The following is an 18032-nucleotide window of genomic DNA, read 5'->3' as shown; positions in this document are numbered from 1 at the left end:
GACATACATTCCATATGCACAGTCTTGCAAGCGCCATGAAATAAATAAATACGTCAGTCACCTATCAAGGCGGGACCTAGGCAGGACCTAGCCGCTGATTGGTTGCTGCCTGAAAAACATCAGACTTGGTGGGCGTGACGGGTGGTTGCTATGAATAAAGTTACTCATTGATTCACATAATAGTTCATGACATGGGCCTCCCAAGCTTTATTGTTTATGTATCATGTAACAAATGAGGTGAATTCAGCTCAGTGAAGTGAACTGGGACGTCTGGGGACCCTACCATAAACAGAAGCAATAGCAACTACAGCAAAGTCGTTTGCCATTAGGGCTGGGATAAACGATTATTTTTTAAACGATTAATCTAGCGATTATTTTTTCGATGCATTGATTAATCTAACGATTCATTTTTTCAGTTCGATTCGATAATCTCCCAAATTAATTCACTAATAGCAACTTATACATGTTTATTTACATATCTGAATGAAAAAACATGAATTCTTTAACATTGCAATATATGTTTATTGCTCTTAAGATTCCAAAATAAAAGACTATACAAGTGCAAAGTAATGCATTCTTAGTCAGAGGTAGCATTCAATAAAGTTCAGTAGTGTATGTCTAATTGAGTGCCTGTCATTTTAAGACGTTCATATGAGAATCCTTGCAATTAACATTAACACAGTTAAAAGGCTGCTGATGTGTGGATGCAATTCATAACGTAGTTAGTTCAAATAACGGTTCGTACTTCTCCTTTGGACAAGCACTTTTGTGTCTTGGAAAACACTTTTCCATTTACATTGGGATTTTGCAAACATTCAGAGTCAATAAAATGAGCCTGAGTAACAAATACAAGCAGCTGCAAGTAAGCATGCTAAACATGACATCCAAACAGTATTCTAACGTTAGCTTTGAGATACTGCTTGATTGCATACTGTAACTTGCGTGCAGTGAGATTTTTAAATGCATGCTTGTTGCCCGCCCTCGAGTTGGGCCATTACATTGCTCTTTGCCAGACCCTTAATCTTTCTATATTATCAGGGTCTGGATTTTCCAGGCTACCATGGTAGGCCAACTCGGTGTGAATTCCAGGGCTTGAAAACGAAATTATTTTTCAAACGTTCCGTTCCGAACGGTTCAGGTAGGCCTATGTTGCATGCGTTCCGCCACCAACAAATCGGTCCTGAACCAGTTCGGAACGCAAAATATCGTTCGTTCTTAAAGTTCCGGCAGTGTTTGGCGGGCCTATCAAGTCTATTTTTGTGGACTTTACCTTAGAATAGACGTACTCATTATTTCCCCTATATTTAGCCTATACCGTTGCTATGCCCAAAAATAATAAATCACAGGCGGCATCCAAAAACATTCAGATGGGCTATCCATCCCATAGCCTACAGACTTACTGTAGGCCCAACCTATGCCTATAAATAATTTCTTATCAAAAATATTTCTGGATACGTGCTAAACTCCTTACCTGGTTGTAGCCTAAGTTTTATCCATATGGAGATCTTCAAAGGCTTGCGCTATAATTCCAACCCTGTTTATAAATGAACCTGTCTGTTGCTGACAAGGCCTATCTCAAATTTCCCGTTTAACTCTTCTACATAGAATAGGCTATAATTGCGCAAACATTTCAAATCCCGACTTTAAAACGACAAGGCGTGGACAGGCAAAATAGGCTATTACGCATAGGCTACAAACAATTTTCAAATCAGTTTCAGTAGCCTACGCTACGAGCTGGCCTAAGATCCGAAGTGGCAGACGGATAGGTTACATTACAACAGCAAGACAAAATATACACATTTGGACCAAAGGTCCATTTATCGTTTTTTTTTTATTTTTTTTTTCAAACTGCAGAAATCAAATTATTAGGCTGTTCGCCTACAATCAAACGAGTAGAACACTTAGGATATGCTTTTGTGAAATTTTATAAAATATATAGAGAACGAAAAAAAAAACGTTATTAACCGGTTTTGTGGATTTCAGAATAACGTTTCTGTTCTGGAATAGTTGAAGACCATTTTGTTTTCGTTTCCGTTTCCGCTCCTCGTACCCTCGTACGTTCCCTTGAACCGGTTCGGAGCCCTGGTGAATTCACACACAGGGGAAATTCTCTCTCGTTGTTGAGTTGCCTGCAGGCGCGCCAGCTCGCGTACTTGCGTGCATGGCGGGGTTTAAAACTTTATTGATAAAAAGTCTAAGTAGCCTGTTTAACATCCAAAGACAGTCATTGTACTCCTCAATAGTTAATAAACAGTACAGGTCAGCTCACTGTTTCATTGATCATATATGGGAGACCAAAAATAAATAGGCGGTCAATAGTAAAACGACTCGTGGGCTAAAAAATAGAGTATACATAGAATATTGTTGGGTTGTCGAGGTTTGCACACTATAACGTTACAGCTACTTGTCAATATCGACTTGTCGTGCAAGGCAAGTATAACTATAGGCTATTCATTTTATTGACTCTGACACATAATGTTTGCTCAACACCCCCCCCCCCCCCTTCACCTACCACCACAAATATAGTTAAATTCTGTGGGAAACACTGCACCCAATTGTGTGGGAAACACTGCACCCAATTGTGTGGGAAACACTGCACCCAATTCTGTTGCCAGTTATCCTAATTCATACGTGTGTTTTCTTTATCATTGCACAACTTTTTTTCAGCAATTTGTTACCCCCGTCCCAACTGTTTTTGAAACGTGTTGCTGGTATCAAATTCAAAATGAACATATATTTTCCAAGAAATAGTCAAATTGGTAATTTCCAACATTTGATATATTGTCTGTGCCCTTTTTGCCACTAAATATGAGTTTAAGAGATTCGCAGATTATTACATTCTGTTTTTATTTGCATTTTACACAACGTCCCAAGTTTTACTGATTTGAGGTTGAACTGTACTTTATCCCTTACATATATTGTTTTGAAGGATAACTGCTGACGGATTGGATAACACTGACATTTTTGAGTTGGTGTCATCTCTGGAGGGAACCCTTTCAAGGTAGGGTCAGCTCCAAAAGCTTCATTATAGCAGTAGAACTTTGTGAAAATATGATTTAACATGCAAAAGCCACTGCATTGTTTGCAATTATCCTGACATAGCATATTGATATACTTAGTTTCACCACATCTGATTAATTGTTGAATATTCCTCAATTATTATGTTGACAACCTTGTGTCTTCATCTCTGACAGCCCATCTAAGCTGAATGAACAAAAGTCTGTGAATTTACAATTTCTGTCAGTGAAGAGCTTCACACTAGACACTGCCTCCAATTTGTTAAAGGTATTCCAAAGGACAAAACATCTCTTCTGTATGAGGTAAGAGTTTATGCAGTATGTTAGTACGAGACTCATTGGCAAGATGTATGGCTTCATTTGTGGGTTTTGAAGTCCTGTATAATATAAAAAAAGCACTGGCATACAAATAGTACTTATCTAAATTGAATTTAAATATGACTTGGCTGAGTCAAGTAGAGGGGTGTAACGATGCACTGTGAATCGGCAAAAAATCTATACATATGTGTGAAGATTACAACTGGCTGAGATTAGTTTTTTAATCAGAATAGGGCGTAATCTTTAAATCATAATTTGTCTGCAGCTCTGAGCATTATTTCCCGCAGCACTTTACAGTTAGCAAGACTTGCCTCCAGCCTTAACTACGTTGTCCAAAAATAAATAATTCAATTCATAGATCTTTCATTGTAGGGCTATGTGGAACTAGCCTGGGTGTTCCCATGCTGCCTTGCGCGCGATTTGATTCACGCTGCTAAGGCAGCCTGGAGACCATGGAGCAAATTTTCGCCTGAGATAGGGAACCAATCACAGAACAGGGGGGAAAGCAAGACGATGATGAGCTATGCACAGACGCATTTGATAGACATCCGTGGCACCCAATAAACGGATCTGAGCATTTTTTTCAAATACGAGAAAATGAACGTTTGGTTCCCAGACCACGTCTCATTGAGAAGTGGTGGCTCTAGCCAGGCTAATGTGGAACTTTAATGTGGTCAAAAATATCCAGGCAACACTCAGGTGTGAGGAACCACTGCAGGTTTATTCACGATACCGGGAGCAGGTCACTAGCAACATCATGTTCCAGTAGCACTACTCAAACTTCTCTAGGGCGAAGCCCCATCTTATGCATGTTAATTACATTGGTAATACAAATCACATGAGTACAATGGTCTTTTCCAAAAATCTTCATACATGCAGAAATACAATACATATACACTTCTTGGACATAGCATGTGATCCGTGCGCCATACGCAAGTCATGTGGCTACTCCAAGTAAGTAGATAATTGGTCAATACAATACATATACATCCTTCAGCATTCTCTTGCCATAGTCTAGTTCCTGTCGGGATATTCCTAATATTACTGCCTCAGGCAGAATACCCTTAACTCGTGACAAAGGGGGGGCATGACCTTTATTAGAAAATCATGACATGGAGAGGGCAAATGACAGACAAAGTAAAGTTGATGCACAGTATTGAATGTATAGAAAGCATATACAGAATATAAAAAAATGTTCGTAATCCAAAATGTCGTCTTCATTTCCCCCCTTTGGGGCTTAAGGCCACAAAGAAATTTTAGTAATCAAAAAGAAATAAAAAAAGAAAAATCCAATTTCCAATAACATTGTCCAAAAACATTTCCGGGTCATCATATCAGGGTAAAACTCATTTCACAATTTAATATCATTCTATCAAATCTTTTGTCCAGTTTTATTTATCCAAACAGAATCCATTAATGTTAACATAATATTCAAGGACGAACCACCTAAAAATTGTTCTATCCCGGTCACACCTACTATGTTAAGGCAATCTTTACTAGTACACAGTCGAGATGCAGAGCATGCAGAATCATCAGAAGTCCTGTAGGGAAAAACACGCATTTGAAAAGACTTTTCTTGGCACACCCAGCAGGTGTCTCATTCGTCCCTGCTACAGTTGTTCTAACTTGGAAAGCCACTTCACGGGCTTTATTAGAACCACAGATCTCCTCCTCTGGAGAAGTGGGCATAATCAGTAAGAACACACAGAATAGCAACACTAGCCCCACTCTACTCCCAGTTACAAAACAACAAAAGCTCTATTCTATCTTCAACAGCAGAGCTGGCTTGGATTTTTTAGGCCCTCCCAAGGTCACTGTTCAGCGATGATTAAATATCTAGCTAAACTGGAAATAAAAACAGTGCTAGTTTAGTGTATACTGATATCTTGTTTCTACTTTTAATATCCACCACTGATTTGGATGATGGATGGTTGAATCCACCAATTTAAATGGACACTGGTGTACCACACTAATTGATTTCCCTACCCTCAAAGGAATGACTTCACACTTTACTTAGTAAAATGTGTAACAATCAGAGTATACTTCCCTTCATTTGCAGTCCAATACTTTCTAGTTGTAATGCAGGTTAAAACAGCAGGATCTTGCAACTCCCTTATCCCCGATGGAACATATATCCAGAGGCCTACTGGCGAAGTTTGCCAAACCTCCACTGGTCAACCTCAAGCATAAAGTCACAATCCGTTGAGATAATGTTCCGGTTCTTTCACCACTCTGCAGTGTGACAGATGAATCCAAGAGTCTCTTTCTGCAATTCTCACTGCGGTAGGTGTAGACAACAGAACTTGATACGGTCCGCGCCACCGTTCTTCATTCCAGCGTTTTCTTCGAAAGTCCTTAACAAGCACTGGGTATGTATCCAGAAAACTTTGAGGCAAAGCTGACGCCACCTGTTGAGAAACAAAAGATAGAGCAGCAATCAGTTCTCGCATGTAACCAGACAAGGTACCAACTACATTAGGTTAGAATTAGGTAAACCTGGAATTGGCATGGCATGGCCTCTGAGGTAGAGGAGAACCAAAGGTAGACCAGTCACCCAATTCCATCCCATGATTTTAGTCAGTTTATCTTTCAACATTCCATTAACATTCTGGCCATTTTGAAAACATACATACACAATTACAAGGCAATATTCATAACTTTTGCATTTTGTCAATTGAATAAAATCCATCATAATATGTTCAAACGGGCCTGATGGTGGTGGGTGATGCCCTCCTTGGGTTCTCACTGTGGGTGCGGTGTAATGTTTAACAGTTTAACAGTGTTATGTTGTACAGGTTTACCGGTAGCCGTAAGAAAGCCTCTTTCTTTCCATATTGCTCCATGGTCATGAACAACATGAGGGGAGTGGAGCAGTGACTGTGTGTGTGTGTGTGTGTGTAGTGTGTGTGTGGGCAGTGTGCTGTAAGTATGTTGGGGATGTGTGTTGGAGAAGCTTCCTGATGAAATAATGTGCTGGCTGTGTATGTGGGGGGGGGGGGGGGGGGGGGGGGGCAGGGACTTACTATTGCAAGCAGAGTACTGTATGTATGATGTATGTGAGTGATGACAGTGAAGATGTGTGTGTGGGCGGGAGGGGAGTGGAGCAGTGACTGTGTGTGTGTGTGTAGTGTGTAGGTGGGGGCAGTGTGCTGTAAGTATGTAGAGGATGTGTGTTGGAGAAGATCCTGAAGACAATGTGCTGTGTATGTGGGGGGGGGGGGGGGGGGCACTGTGCAGCAAGTATGTAGAGGAGGCTTACTGTAGCAAGCACTGTGCTGTATGTATGTGAAGTGATGACAGTGATGATGTAAGTGTGTGTGATGGGGGTGGGGGGGGGGGGGCAGAAAGGCTAGGCAATCAAGGACATGGGTACTTGCAGGGGCTTAGGGGCAGGAACAGCCACAGCTGGTTGTGGTGCAGGGGGTGCTGAAGGGAACGGTGGTGGAGATTTACAGACTAAGGGCTGGAGGTCAGGTTCACTCGTCTGCACATAGACTTCAGTTGAAATGTCCATAGCTCCACACAAACCTCTCTCTCTCTCTCTCTCTGGCCCTGCTCTTTCTGTTCCATAACTTTTCTCTTCTCCTCTCTTTCCCTCGCTTCTCTTTCCCACTTATCAAACAAATCATACTTAAAAGGCCTAGCCTTCCTTTCCATCATAGCCCTACATTCAGTTAACCTTTCCAAACTCAACGTACTCAACGTAGGACATGTTTGAGTAGCCTACAGTATGCCTGTTGGCAGCCACTCTGAGCAGTCAAAGGTGATTCAAAACGAGTCAGAAGAGTCGAGACCGGACCAATCGTCAAAATTTCGGTGTCCACCACTCTAGTTCATCCAAATCAAACCAGAAAAGGGACTCAAAGTGCTAAAAATTGGAATTTTCCTTTAAGCTCCCAGAGTAGTTCCCGGGCTAATCAGAACACTGGCACAGGTGTCACCTGTGAATCCAACTGTCACAGCTTCTAATGCATACAATCTGGCGCTCCCTAAAACTACACATCCTGTTTAAGTGTTTCCCGTGTGTCAAAATAAAAGTCACAGCCATATCTCATGCTTTGCGCATTATATCTCCAGAACGGCTTGACGCATATGCGTTTGTATGGACTCAAAGATGTAGTGAGTTGATGTTGGAGGTCAAAGGTCAAGTCCATAAATACTCTGAGCGCGATATCTCAAGAATGCCTTGACAAACATGCCTGAAATTTGGTATGAGCGTTTGTATGGACTTAAAGACAAAATTAATTGATGTTGGAGGTCAAAGGTCAAATGTCAAGGTCAAAAACACCTTGAGTGTTATATCTCAAGAATGCCTTGACACACAAGGTTTTTTGGTACGGTTTGTATGAACTCAAAGATTAAGTGATTCTATGGGGGTTTTTTTTTCAAAAAATCTCCCCACCAACATTAAGCCAGCAGCTTTCCATCCACTATTGTAATTCCTCTGGCATTACATTTCTAGTTCCCTTTAACAGTGCAAAGTGCGACGTCAAAGAATGTACCGGTATTTTAACAGTCAGCGGCGCATTTGAAGGAATCTGCTTGTGAGACCGTATGGAACAGTCATTCCACTAAACCACGCTTTACTAAAATCTAGCATAGTATAGCCTTCACACATTTGCACTCATCTATTATTTGAACTCATTGGCAAAGTGAAACTAACTTCACTGTGGTGTCAGTCAAAGACAAAACAGTTATACACAGTAAGTTACTTTCACTATTGACTGACAATGGGTTACCATTGAAAACATAGGCTGGAAAAAGCAACACTTACCCTAATATTGTTCAAATGACTGAATAAAACAACGTTTATCCTGCAGAGGAGCTTATATTTGTGACCGTGCGTCTGCTGCTGTGCTCCATACGTGTCTCTCGCCTCTCCCGTAATCACTTTTAACCGTCATTTGCTGTTACCAATTTGCATTACCAATGATGGTGAATAACTATTTATTGTGAGATGTATTTCGTAATATCTTTATTCTAATTATGTTTCCCATTTTAATCGTGTAATTTGTAATATTTTGCATGGATGTGCGCTGGTGCGTGTTCATGGATGATAGAAGGATGGTGCGTTGTGCCCTCGCGAATATGATTGTTGACAATGCGCTCTTAAAATAACATATGAACTTGCCATAGACTTCTGACCAGGTTTCTCTTGGACAGTGGCGTAATGCATGTGCCAGGGTGCAAAATAGGGGCCATAATGTTTAGCAGTCTATTCATATCATGCTGAAACCCATTTAAATTGACGTACCAGGGCGTACCAGTTGTTCCTAATAGCATAGGTAAATGCCCCAGGGTCAGTCCTCGTAAAATGGCATGATATTGCAGGTCCGTGCGCACCCAGAGGCTGAGGCACCACACTTTTATCTTTACGATATATTATACAGTCCATGACAATTACCGCATATGATATCTGCTTTAAAGTGAAGGTAATGCTGCAGAAATTGAACAGTAAACTGTAAATGTACTGTAAGGATACAAGGATACAAGGAAGTTTATTGTCACATGCATATAGTTACTGGAAGTAAGAAATGCAGTGAAATTATGTCTGGTGTCAGCCTATTTGTGCATTAATGGGGGGGGGGGGGGGGAGTGCAGTAGAAGGGGTTTAGTAGATTAAGTGGCAAGGGCTGCATAAAAAAGGTGGGGGAGGATTGGGATTGGGCGGGGGCACCAACAAGGAGCACCCAAGAGCAACAGGGGCATGGAAAAACTCCCTTACCAAGGAAGAAACCTTGGGCAGATCCACGGCTCAAGGGGCTAACCCAAAAAGGCTAGGCAATCAAGGACATGGGTAGATAGATGGAGGAGAAATCAAAAATAATAAATAAAAAGTTCTATGGAGATGTGCAAAAGTTGGAGAAAGTCAGATATGTGTGTGTGTGTGTGTGTGTGTATGCGTGTTTTGACTTGTGATGAAATAAGAAAATAAATAAAAGGTCTGTAGCATAGGGAGAGGGATGTAAAAGTGCTAAAAGTCAGATATGTGTGTGTGTGGGGGAGGGGGGGGGGGGTCATGAGTGCTGAGGAGTGAATTAGTGCAAAGTCAGTATAGTGTGAGTTCAGAGTTGGGAAATGTTTGAGAGTGCTGAGGAGTGAATGTGTGCAAAGTCAGTATAGTGTGAGTTCAGAGTTCGGATGGCCTGGGGATAAAAACTTCTGAGTCTCTCAGTTCTGGCTTTGTGACTACATAGGCGTCTTCTTGATTTCAGCTGTAGGAATAATCCATTGTTAGGATGAGAAAAGTCCTTCAGAATCTTTTGGGCTCTTAGGAGTACTCTTCTGGAATAGATATCTTGTAGAGCAGGGAGTTGAGTTCTTATAGTACGTTCAGCTGAGCGCACTACTCTCTGCAGAGTACTACAATCTCTAACTGTGGAGTTCCCATACCAGGTGATGATGCTACCAGTTAGAACACTCTCAACCGCTGAAGTGTAGAAGGCCTTCATGATGGATGTAGAAACTTTGAATTTCCTTAGCTGACGAAGGAAGTAGAGTCGTTGTCTGGACAGAACATATTGAGTGTTAACAGTCCATGTTAAGTCTTCAGTAATGTGGACACCAAGGTATTTAAAACTTGTGACTCTCTCTACAGGTCGCCCGCTGATCATTAGTGGGGTGTAACTGTAGTTCTGCTGCTGCCTTCTGTAATCCACTACCATTTCCTTGGTTTTAGTGATATTCAGTGTCAAGCTGTTAGATTGACACCACTGTGCCACCTCATCAACCTGATCCAAGTAGAGCTGTTCATTGTTGTTACTAATCAGGCCCAAGATCACTGTGTCATCTGCAAACTTGAGGATGGAGGTATGACTACTGTTGGCTTTGCAGTCATGTGTGTAGATGTTGTACAGCAGTGGACTCAAAACACAGCCTTGGGGAGCACCAGTGCTGATTGTTAATGAGTCAGATGTCAGACCCCCCACTCTAACCACTTGTGAACGGTTGGTGAGGAAGTCAAATATCCAGTGACACAGGGTGGTGTTCAGTCCTAAGGCCTTCATCTTTGTGACCAAGGTGAGAGGTACTATCGTGTTGAATGCTGAACTAAAGTCAATGAACAGCATCCTCACATAATTCCCATTCCCCTCCTCCAGGTGAGTAAAGGTGGTGTGCATGAGGTTTGAGATGGCATCCTCTGTAGACCTGTTGGCTCTGTAAGCAAATTGGAGGGGGTCGAAGGAGGCAGGGAGGGATGAGCAGATAATGTTTTTCACAAGCTTCTCAAAACACTTCATCACTGTAGACGTCAGGGCTACTGGGCGGTAGTCATTCAGACATGATGGACTTTTGTTTTTCGGTACTGGAACAATAACAGACTGCTTGAGGCAAGTAGGAACTGTCTTTTGAGCCAATGATGTGTTAAAGATATAAGTGAACACAGGAGCTAACTGAGCAGCGCAGGATTTCAAAACCCTGTTAGAAATTCCATCCGGTCCAGCAGCTTTTCTACAATTAACCCTCCTAAAGGCATTGCTCACATCGACCTCAGAGACACAGAAAGGTGCATCCTCATTTGCTTCACATGCTGCAGCTAGTGCAAGATAGTCTGTGTTTTTCATGTCAAAGCGAGCATAAAAAGCATTAAGTTCATCAGGGAGGGCTTTACTCACATTCATCATAGGAGGGGACTTTCTTTCAAAGCCAGTGATGGTTCGGAGTCCTTTCCACACTCGTGCTGGATCACCCTCCAAGAAATCAGCTTCAACTTTGTCTCTATAGCGCCGCTTAGCATCTTTAATAGCTCTGCGTAAACTATAAGATGCTGCTTTGTAATCCGTCATATCCCCTGAAATAAGCCCAGCATTATAAGTCATGGTGCGTGTCTTTAATGCCGTTCTCACTTCTCTATCCACCCATGGCTTCTGGTTAGGGAAGCTTCGGATCTTTACAGTTGGGATGATGGAATCAGTTAGCATATTGATGTAACTCAATGATACTTCCGTAAACTCATTGATGTCAGCAGAGTTCGTCTTGAACATCTCCCAGTCAACGTTGCTAAGGGCGTCCTGTAGCCTGGCTTCCGATTGGTCAGTCCAGCGCTTGACCTCCTTCGTCACTGGGGGGTCCGTCCGACTTCTCTGATTGTACATAGGCAGTAGGAAAACAGCGGCATGATCTGAGTTTCCGAAAGCTGGTAGAGACTTCGCTTTGTAACTGTTCGTGAACTGTGTGTAGCAGTGATCCAGTGTGTTGTCACCATGTGTAGGGAAGTGAATGTGTTGAATAAATTCAGGCATGGACCGGTTCAGATGTACTTGATTGAAATCACCGGCCACAATAAGCGCAGCTTCAGGGTGCGTGTGTTGTCTGTTTAACACTTCTTGCAATTCTGAAACCGCAGCATCTGTGTTGGCTTGTGGAGGAATGTAGACAGTGTTGAATATTACCGAAGTAAACTCACGGGGCAGGTAGAAGGGTCGACAGACGATCGCTAGATGTTCTAGATTAGGCGAGCAGGACTTTGAGAGAACGGTAACATTTCTAGGATCACACCACTTGCTGTTCGTCATGATGCAAACACCGCCACCTTTCGATTTTCCAGATTCCTCAGTCCTGTCAGAGCGAGCAGCAGAGAAAAACTCCACCGGAGTGATGGCACAGTCCGGTACAAGTTCAGTTAGCCATGTCTCAGTAAAGCATAGAATGTTACAGTCCCTGATGTCTCTTTGAAACTGTATCCTCGCTCTTAGTTCATCCATCTTGTTCACAAGAGACTGGACATTGGCTAGAAGAATGCTAGGCAGTGGAGGCCTATGAGCTCTATTCCTCAATCTGTTACGGGCCCCGGCTCGTTTTCCTCTGTGTTTTTTCCTTCTGCGCCGAGATGCGTCTCCGTGGTTCCCTGATGCATCTCGGAGAATCTCAGTCGGCCAGGTAGAATCGTCGATTAAAACATCCCGAAACAAAAAAGGCAATTCATTTCCGATGTTTCTGAGTGTAACGCCATCATACGTAATCAGTGCAGTGGAAAAGTGCAAAAAATTAGGGGTTAATAAAAGGTAAAAGAGTAAATATAAGCACAAATTAGGCGGAGCAACCAAAAAGGCGTCCGAACGCGGCGGCACCATGGCAACAGCAACAAGTCGTTACATTTAACAGTTAGTATAAGTGGTGTATTTGGTGTGGAAAAGTATAACTTGTTTTCGAAAAACCTTAATGCTTTGTAAAATAGTGGAATGTATTTCATTAAAAATAATATACAGTAATTATAATAATTTTACTCAAATATATATTAAAAGGAATCCTGCACACTGTCCATTCCGCATGCAATTATTCATTAGAACACAGAACACGTTTCGGACCTTCATCACCTGACATTTTGTTCCATGATATTGACTGGATTTTCAGCCTTGTCAGGCTGATAAGCTAGGTCATGATAGTCAAGTCAAGTTCATTTAAATAGTACATTTCAAACACAGGGATCATTCAATGTAGCTTGGCTCCACCCTCTACGTATTTCAGCTCAATTTCATTTAGCTTCAGACCGGATTCCTTGTGCAGAAAACCAACCGAGAGCCACCAACCACACAAACCCCCCTTACAGGCTACCAGGCTACCAACACTACAATTTCTACATACATACAAGTTCAGAATACACACGATTTTTTATTGTGTCTTTAACTATTACAATACAAAATTAATCTGAACTCACCAAACCAAGGTGCCAACTTAGAACAACAAAGAACTAAACCAGTGTGTGTGGCCATAGTCTTACGTTTTCTAGCCTACATTACAAGTAGGCTACTCGCTGTTGTTGTCCTTCTCACTTATGAAGTCCACCTGGCTATCTTTTTGGTTTGCATTCAGAAAAAGAGTCCGCTCACTTGGGGTGCTAGTGGCTGGAAGACAGAGGAAACATCCATTATTTTCCGCCCATCACTCCAGTGGATTTTCCATTGTGGGGATGTAGGGTATCTGAAGGTAGTCCCATAGGTCATCTGCATTGCTGTTGGCTTCTTCTTCGAGCCTTCATAATGTGCCTAAAACAACTGCCTGAAGTAATTTCTAGCCTTGGTTTCTTGCTAGACTGATCGCCCCCAACATCTCCGACGTCATCACCTTCACCAAGGACTAAAATTAAATTGGACACTATTTGGGGCGTGCCACGACGAAATGAGTCCAGTTTAACAAAATAAAAAATGGGTTTATTGGATATATATAATCCACAGACCTTAGGGTTTAAAACAAGGGGGACATGTGTTCAATTCTGTTTAGCCAACCCAGATATGGCCAAAATGTGAAAGCTATTGTCATCCCAGGAAAAAAAAAACAAGTTTTGAGAAAATCAGCTTTAAAGTTTGTAAAGTGTAAATGAGAATATTATGTATATTTCCTCTCAACCAATCATCACAAGACTATGCATCCTGATAAAGTTCCCTATGCCTTTGGAATTAAAATAGCCCCAGTTGCTGCACCCGCATAAACCGTCTATGCCATTATTTGACAATCAATGTGTTTTCAATGTTGTAGCCTATAGCTCGCCACTGTGGCGCACCTGGTAGTTTGGTGCCCTGGGCAATTGCCCAGTTTGCACAATGCCTTCTGCCGGCCCTTGTGGGCAGTTAGCTTGTTTACAGTTGATTCCATTGTTGTGAAGCCTGCTTCCAGGCTCAATCGTCATTTGTTTGTTATAGTTACCATTCTATGAACATTGATATGGAATGGTGATTTAAACTCTTTTTACCAGATGTCCTGTTAGCCACCCTACCAGCAAATCAGAAAAGAGTATTTCTTCTGTCTGGGTGATAAAAATATCCACCAAGTATTATGGTATTGAACACTTTTCCAAGTGTCATGATATTGAACCTGTATTTTTACATACCCTTACGAACAAACCAATCAACCAATCAAGAGACAGGAGTTAAAACACAACGTGCAAATATGTATTTACTCATTCATAGAATGAGCATACTGTGGAAATTCACTCTTCCCAATCACTGTGTGGATATGTAAAAATGGTAGTGTTTACATATGGCCGAGAATTCAAAAAGCCGTTAACAGCTCCTTCCTCTCTGCTAAAGCCTGGAAATGGATGAGACAGCTGGTGCTGACAGTTTCTGCTCCTCCTTCTCTGCAGAAAGAGATGAACTCCTTTTCACGTAAGCCTCTCATACAAACTTAATATTGGTGTTCATTGGTGTTTTTATCTAAAAGTGGATAATTGTTATTTGTCTTTGTTTTAGTCTGACGGTTGGATACCATAAAGCAAAACACAAAGATCCGCAACCCGAAATCCTCCTCATCACTCTCGTCCTGCCTGCTGCTGAGGCTCCCAGAGAGGCATCATCTGAGCCTGCATATGACTGGGCAAAGTTAGGACAGGATGTCCAAAGCCTAAGGTGTGGTTCAAAGACAAACACTGGTGAAGTTGAGCAATTATGTACAGCCAACTTGTATAGTGCTTTACCTTACATAGCTTTACATTTAAAGCAATAAGATATATTTTATGTGCACTTTATTTGTATAGTGGTCAGGACATAATATGCTCTAATTTCTGATGTAACTGAGTTGCTGCTTATTAAAACTAAGGCCCTGTCCACATTAAGTCGGGTAAATACAAATGTTTAATTATTTCTCTGTTTAGCCCTTCCGTCCATGTTAAAATGGCGTATTCCAACACCAGAAATTATACTTTTTGAAAACACTCTGAGGTGCATACGTTTGAAAACCTGTTTGTGCTGTAGTGCGCATAGTGAAAATGCAGTTTCAGAGGACATGCAGTTGCCATGATATTGATAACCAATAACCACAAACACTTCTCTGGCATTTCAGGGTTATTAGTGTGTACACAAATCTTTTGAAACAATACAAAAATATGGACGGAGATCGCTTTCACCTCAAATATTAGATATTAGATATTATTTATTTAAAGAGGAATGCCTCTTGAGATGTGGCATCTCATTTTCGAGAGGGTCCTCGATAGGACTGGACAAAGACAAAGGTACAAATATGCATATTTCTATTTACCCGGCTTAATATGAGCAGGGACTTAGAATTCCTTGTCTTATCCTCTATCAGCATTTGCACCAAGAAAGAGGGATTTTTTTAATGCAAAATGTTTGAAACATTGTTCTCATTTCTCAACACATTGAGTAGTGCTAGCACCAATGGGTTTTAGCTTCTTTGTAGCATGCCTCTCATGTTTGAGATTGCTGTGTCAAGTCTGTTGCGTCACAAATCACACTCTTGACTGGTAGTGGTTTGAAAAAACAGCTTTGTAAACATTGTGGCTAATTGCAATGGTAGGTTGAATTTTCCAGGTTGTTTGGGGGGGATATGAAATGTGTCTGTCTGTAAACAGATATCTGTAGGGATCCTGTCCATGTTGTCAGACACTAGTAATGGCATGTGGAGTCTAGTCAGTGGTAAAGAAAGCAATTTACTTAACCTGAGTCCGCCAGATGGATTTGCTCCGCATATCCATCTGGGAACTTTTCATTGAAGAACTTTTGGGAAGGGGCGGAAATACTGATTGGATAAACCATCTGTCTGGTTATCGACGGGCCAAATCAACCAATTAGATGAACAAAGTGTTCTTCTAATGCCTTCGTTTAACATACAATTAAGTTAGGTAACGTAACTAACGTTAAGATGTTTTAACTTACCATTTGTATGTGACATGAACCTAATCAACGACAATTCCCATCAAGTTTTCACGGTAGGCCCTACACTTCTGAAGAAAGTATATTCCTCTATTATGAACTGGAATCGGCCATGGAGGATGTCTGTGTCGTTCATTCCTCCCAGCTGCATGGCTGAGACTCATAGCTTCACAGCTTACCCAGGAATACTTTCTAATTTGAATAAAACTTGCGCGATATAATAGCTATGCTCATCTCATCTGTGGATGCCGTCATGTTGTTCGTTGCGTCACACCTCAACCCGCCTCAAAGCCAACGCTGATTTGACGTTCGTTTGGTGAACTGCTCCAAATTCTCTTTAACGAAAAGTTGCCAAACTGATCTGCGAATGAAACCTTGAAATTTCATTACAATTTACTTACACTGTAAAACATAAAAATGAGTGTTGAATTGGTGAAGTTTGTACTACTGACACACTACACTGTATGTTATACCCAACAGGATTACATTACGTTGAACCATTTCTCCTGTTTGTGTGCTAGCTCAATACTGCACCAATTCACAGTGTTTCTAAAGCTAAAATCTAAACATACTGTAGGGCCCAGGTTAGAGATGTTTTCCTTTAAGTAATAAGTTAGCTTAATTCTTGTATCTTGTGTTGTGTAGACAGCACAAATGCATGGCCACAGGCATGAAGGACAGGCACACTTGCCAGGTGGCTAAAACCCATGGTTATTAGCGTCTGATGCTAGTGCATCTCTTATTCTGTCTATGTTGCCAGATGTAGGATAATCATTGTAATTGTGTCAAGATATTAAAGGAGAATTCCAGCAATTTTTCACATAAATCACTCTGCGGGCATAAACATGGGGGTTCATTTACATTCATATTTAAAGGGGGGGCCTCAAAAATTTTGAATATTGTGTAAACGTCCATTTTCCCCCTTATTTTATTTCAAAAAGTAAATCTTTCATATATTCTAGATTCATTACATATAAAGTGAAATATTTCAAGCCATTTTTGTTTTAGTGTCAATGATTATGGCTTACAGCTCATGAAAATCAAAAATCAGTTTCTCAAAATATTGGTGGAATATCAAAGGTGGAAGAGAATTTCTTGGCTCATGAATTTCTTGAATTTCCCCCTGGGGATCAATAAAGTATCATCTATCTATCTATCTATCTATCTATCTATCTATATAACCCCAGAGCATAGCACTTTAGCTGCCTGGCAGCTCTAGCTGTTGGCTGCAGCAACTCTAAATGCACACTGAGCAATGAGCTTGGTACAGCCGATTGTTTTTGTTTCTTTAGTTTTTGTACCGACAGTTTTCAGTGAGCATGTTTCCATCCAACTTCCTAATGCGCATTTTAACTATTTGAATATAAAAATCCTGGTTGGAAACATGTGAAATGTGCATCAAAAATTATAATGCGCATCTATATTTGATTCGCTAGAAGGGGAGTGGATTAACTCTCGATGCGCATAAGGTATAATGCAAATAAAGTTGATGGAAACAGTTTATTTGCATCGCGTGACCTAACCTTCGGAGAATCTCAGTAATCTCTGGCGCTTCCCCAACATTAGGCAACTTGATGTGTTCTCTTGCTTGTTCCCGTAGGATAAAACAAACTGAATACACACATCGTTGCATAGTTGTTTTGCTGATGGCAAAGTTTTCGCCAAAAACTCTGTATTCAGCACACATTCAACTAGTGTGGTGCCCGTTCAAACATGTCATTCCTGTAGAAAACCTGTATTTTTAAAAATAGGATGATAGCGAAAAACGTCATTCCAGCTAAGCATTCAGTAATGAATACTGAATATTATAATATATTATAGCCTGTAATTAATGTGCAGTAAGCAGAATTTAGGCATGACTGCATGTGACATTTCTACAGATCAAAATGACATGAGCCTAACAACTGTTTTGAGTTAAGGCTATAATTAAGTTTATTGAGTAACTTTCTGATAGTGAAGACATACCATTTTGTGGAATGATGCATCAATCGTTTGACATTTGTAACGACGATGTGATTAAAAAACAGTCTTTGGTAGCATTTAGTGACCTTGTTCTGTCTGCCACTTGTTGCCGTCTTCTGAAACGTTG

At 41.1% G+C, this 18032-nt stretch overlaps 1 protein-coding gene and 1 long non-coding RNA gene across 3 annotated transcripts in view; one reads left to right on the top strand and one right to left on the bottom strand.

The window, feature by feature from the left end:
- LOC121692869 overlaps positions 1 to 18032 on the top strand; it is a 67209-nt gene that overhangs the window by 11357 nt on the left and 37820 nt on the right. For both annotated transcript variants that reach the window (XM_042071868.1, XM_042071859.1), the window contains exons 7-10: positions 2930 to 3001; positions 3195 to 3320; positions 14363 to 14440; positions 14525 to 14680. In XM_042071868.1, the coding sequence (XP_041927802.1) occupies positions 2930 to 3001; positions 3195 to 3320; positions 14363 to 14440; positions 14525 to 14680 (432 nt within the window). The remainder of the gene's footprint in view (positions 1 to 2929; positions 3002 to 3194; positions 3321 to 14362; positions 14441 to 14524; positions 14681 to 18032) is intronic.
- LOC121693485 lies at positions 11836 to 16360 on the bottom strand. Its single transcript, XR_006025518.1, has 3 exons — positions 16347 to 16360; positions 12884 to 12886; positions 11836 to 12152 (listed from the first exon to the last, which is right to left on the bottom strand). It is a non-coding gene; the product is annotated as an uncharacterized LOC121693485 (long non-coding RNA).

Source organism: Alosa sapidissima, chromosome 2 (assembly GCF_018492685.1).
Source record: "Alosa sapidissima isolate fAloSap1 chromosome 2, fAloSap1.pri, whole genome shotgun sequence".
NCBI classification, from domain to species: Eukaryota; Metazoa; Chordata; class Actinopteri; order Clupeiformes; family Clupeidae; genus Alosa; species Alosa sapidissima.
Note: the sequence above shows the minus strand (reverse complement) of the source record. Positions and strands in the feature narration are given on the sequence as shown.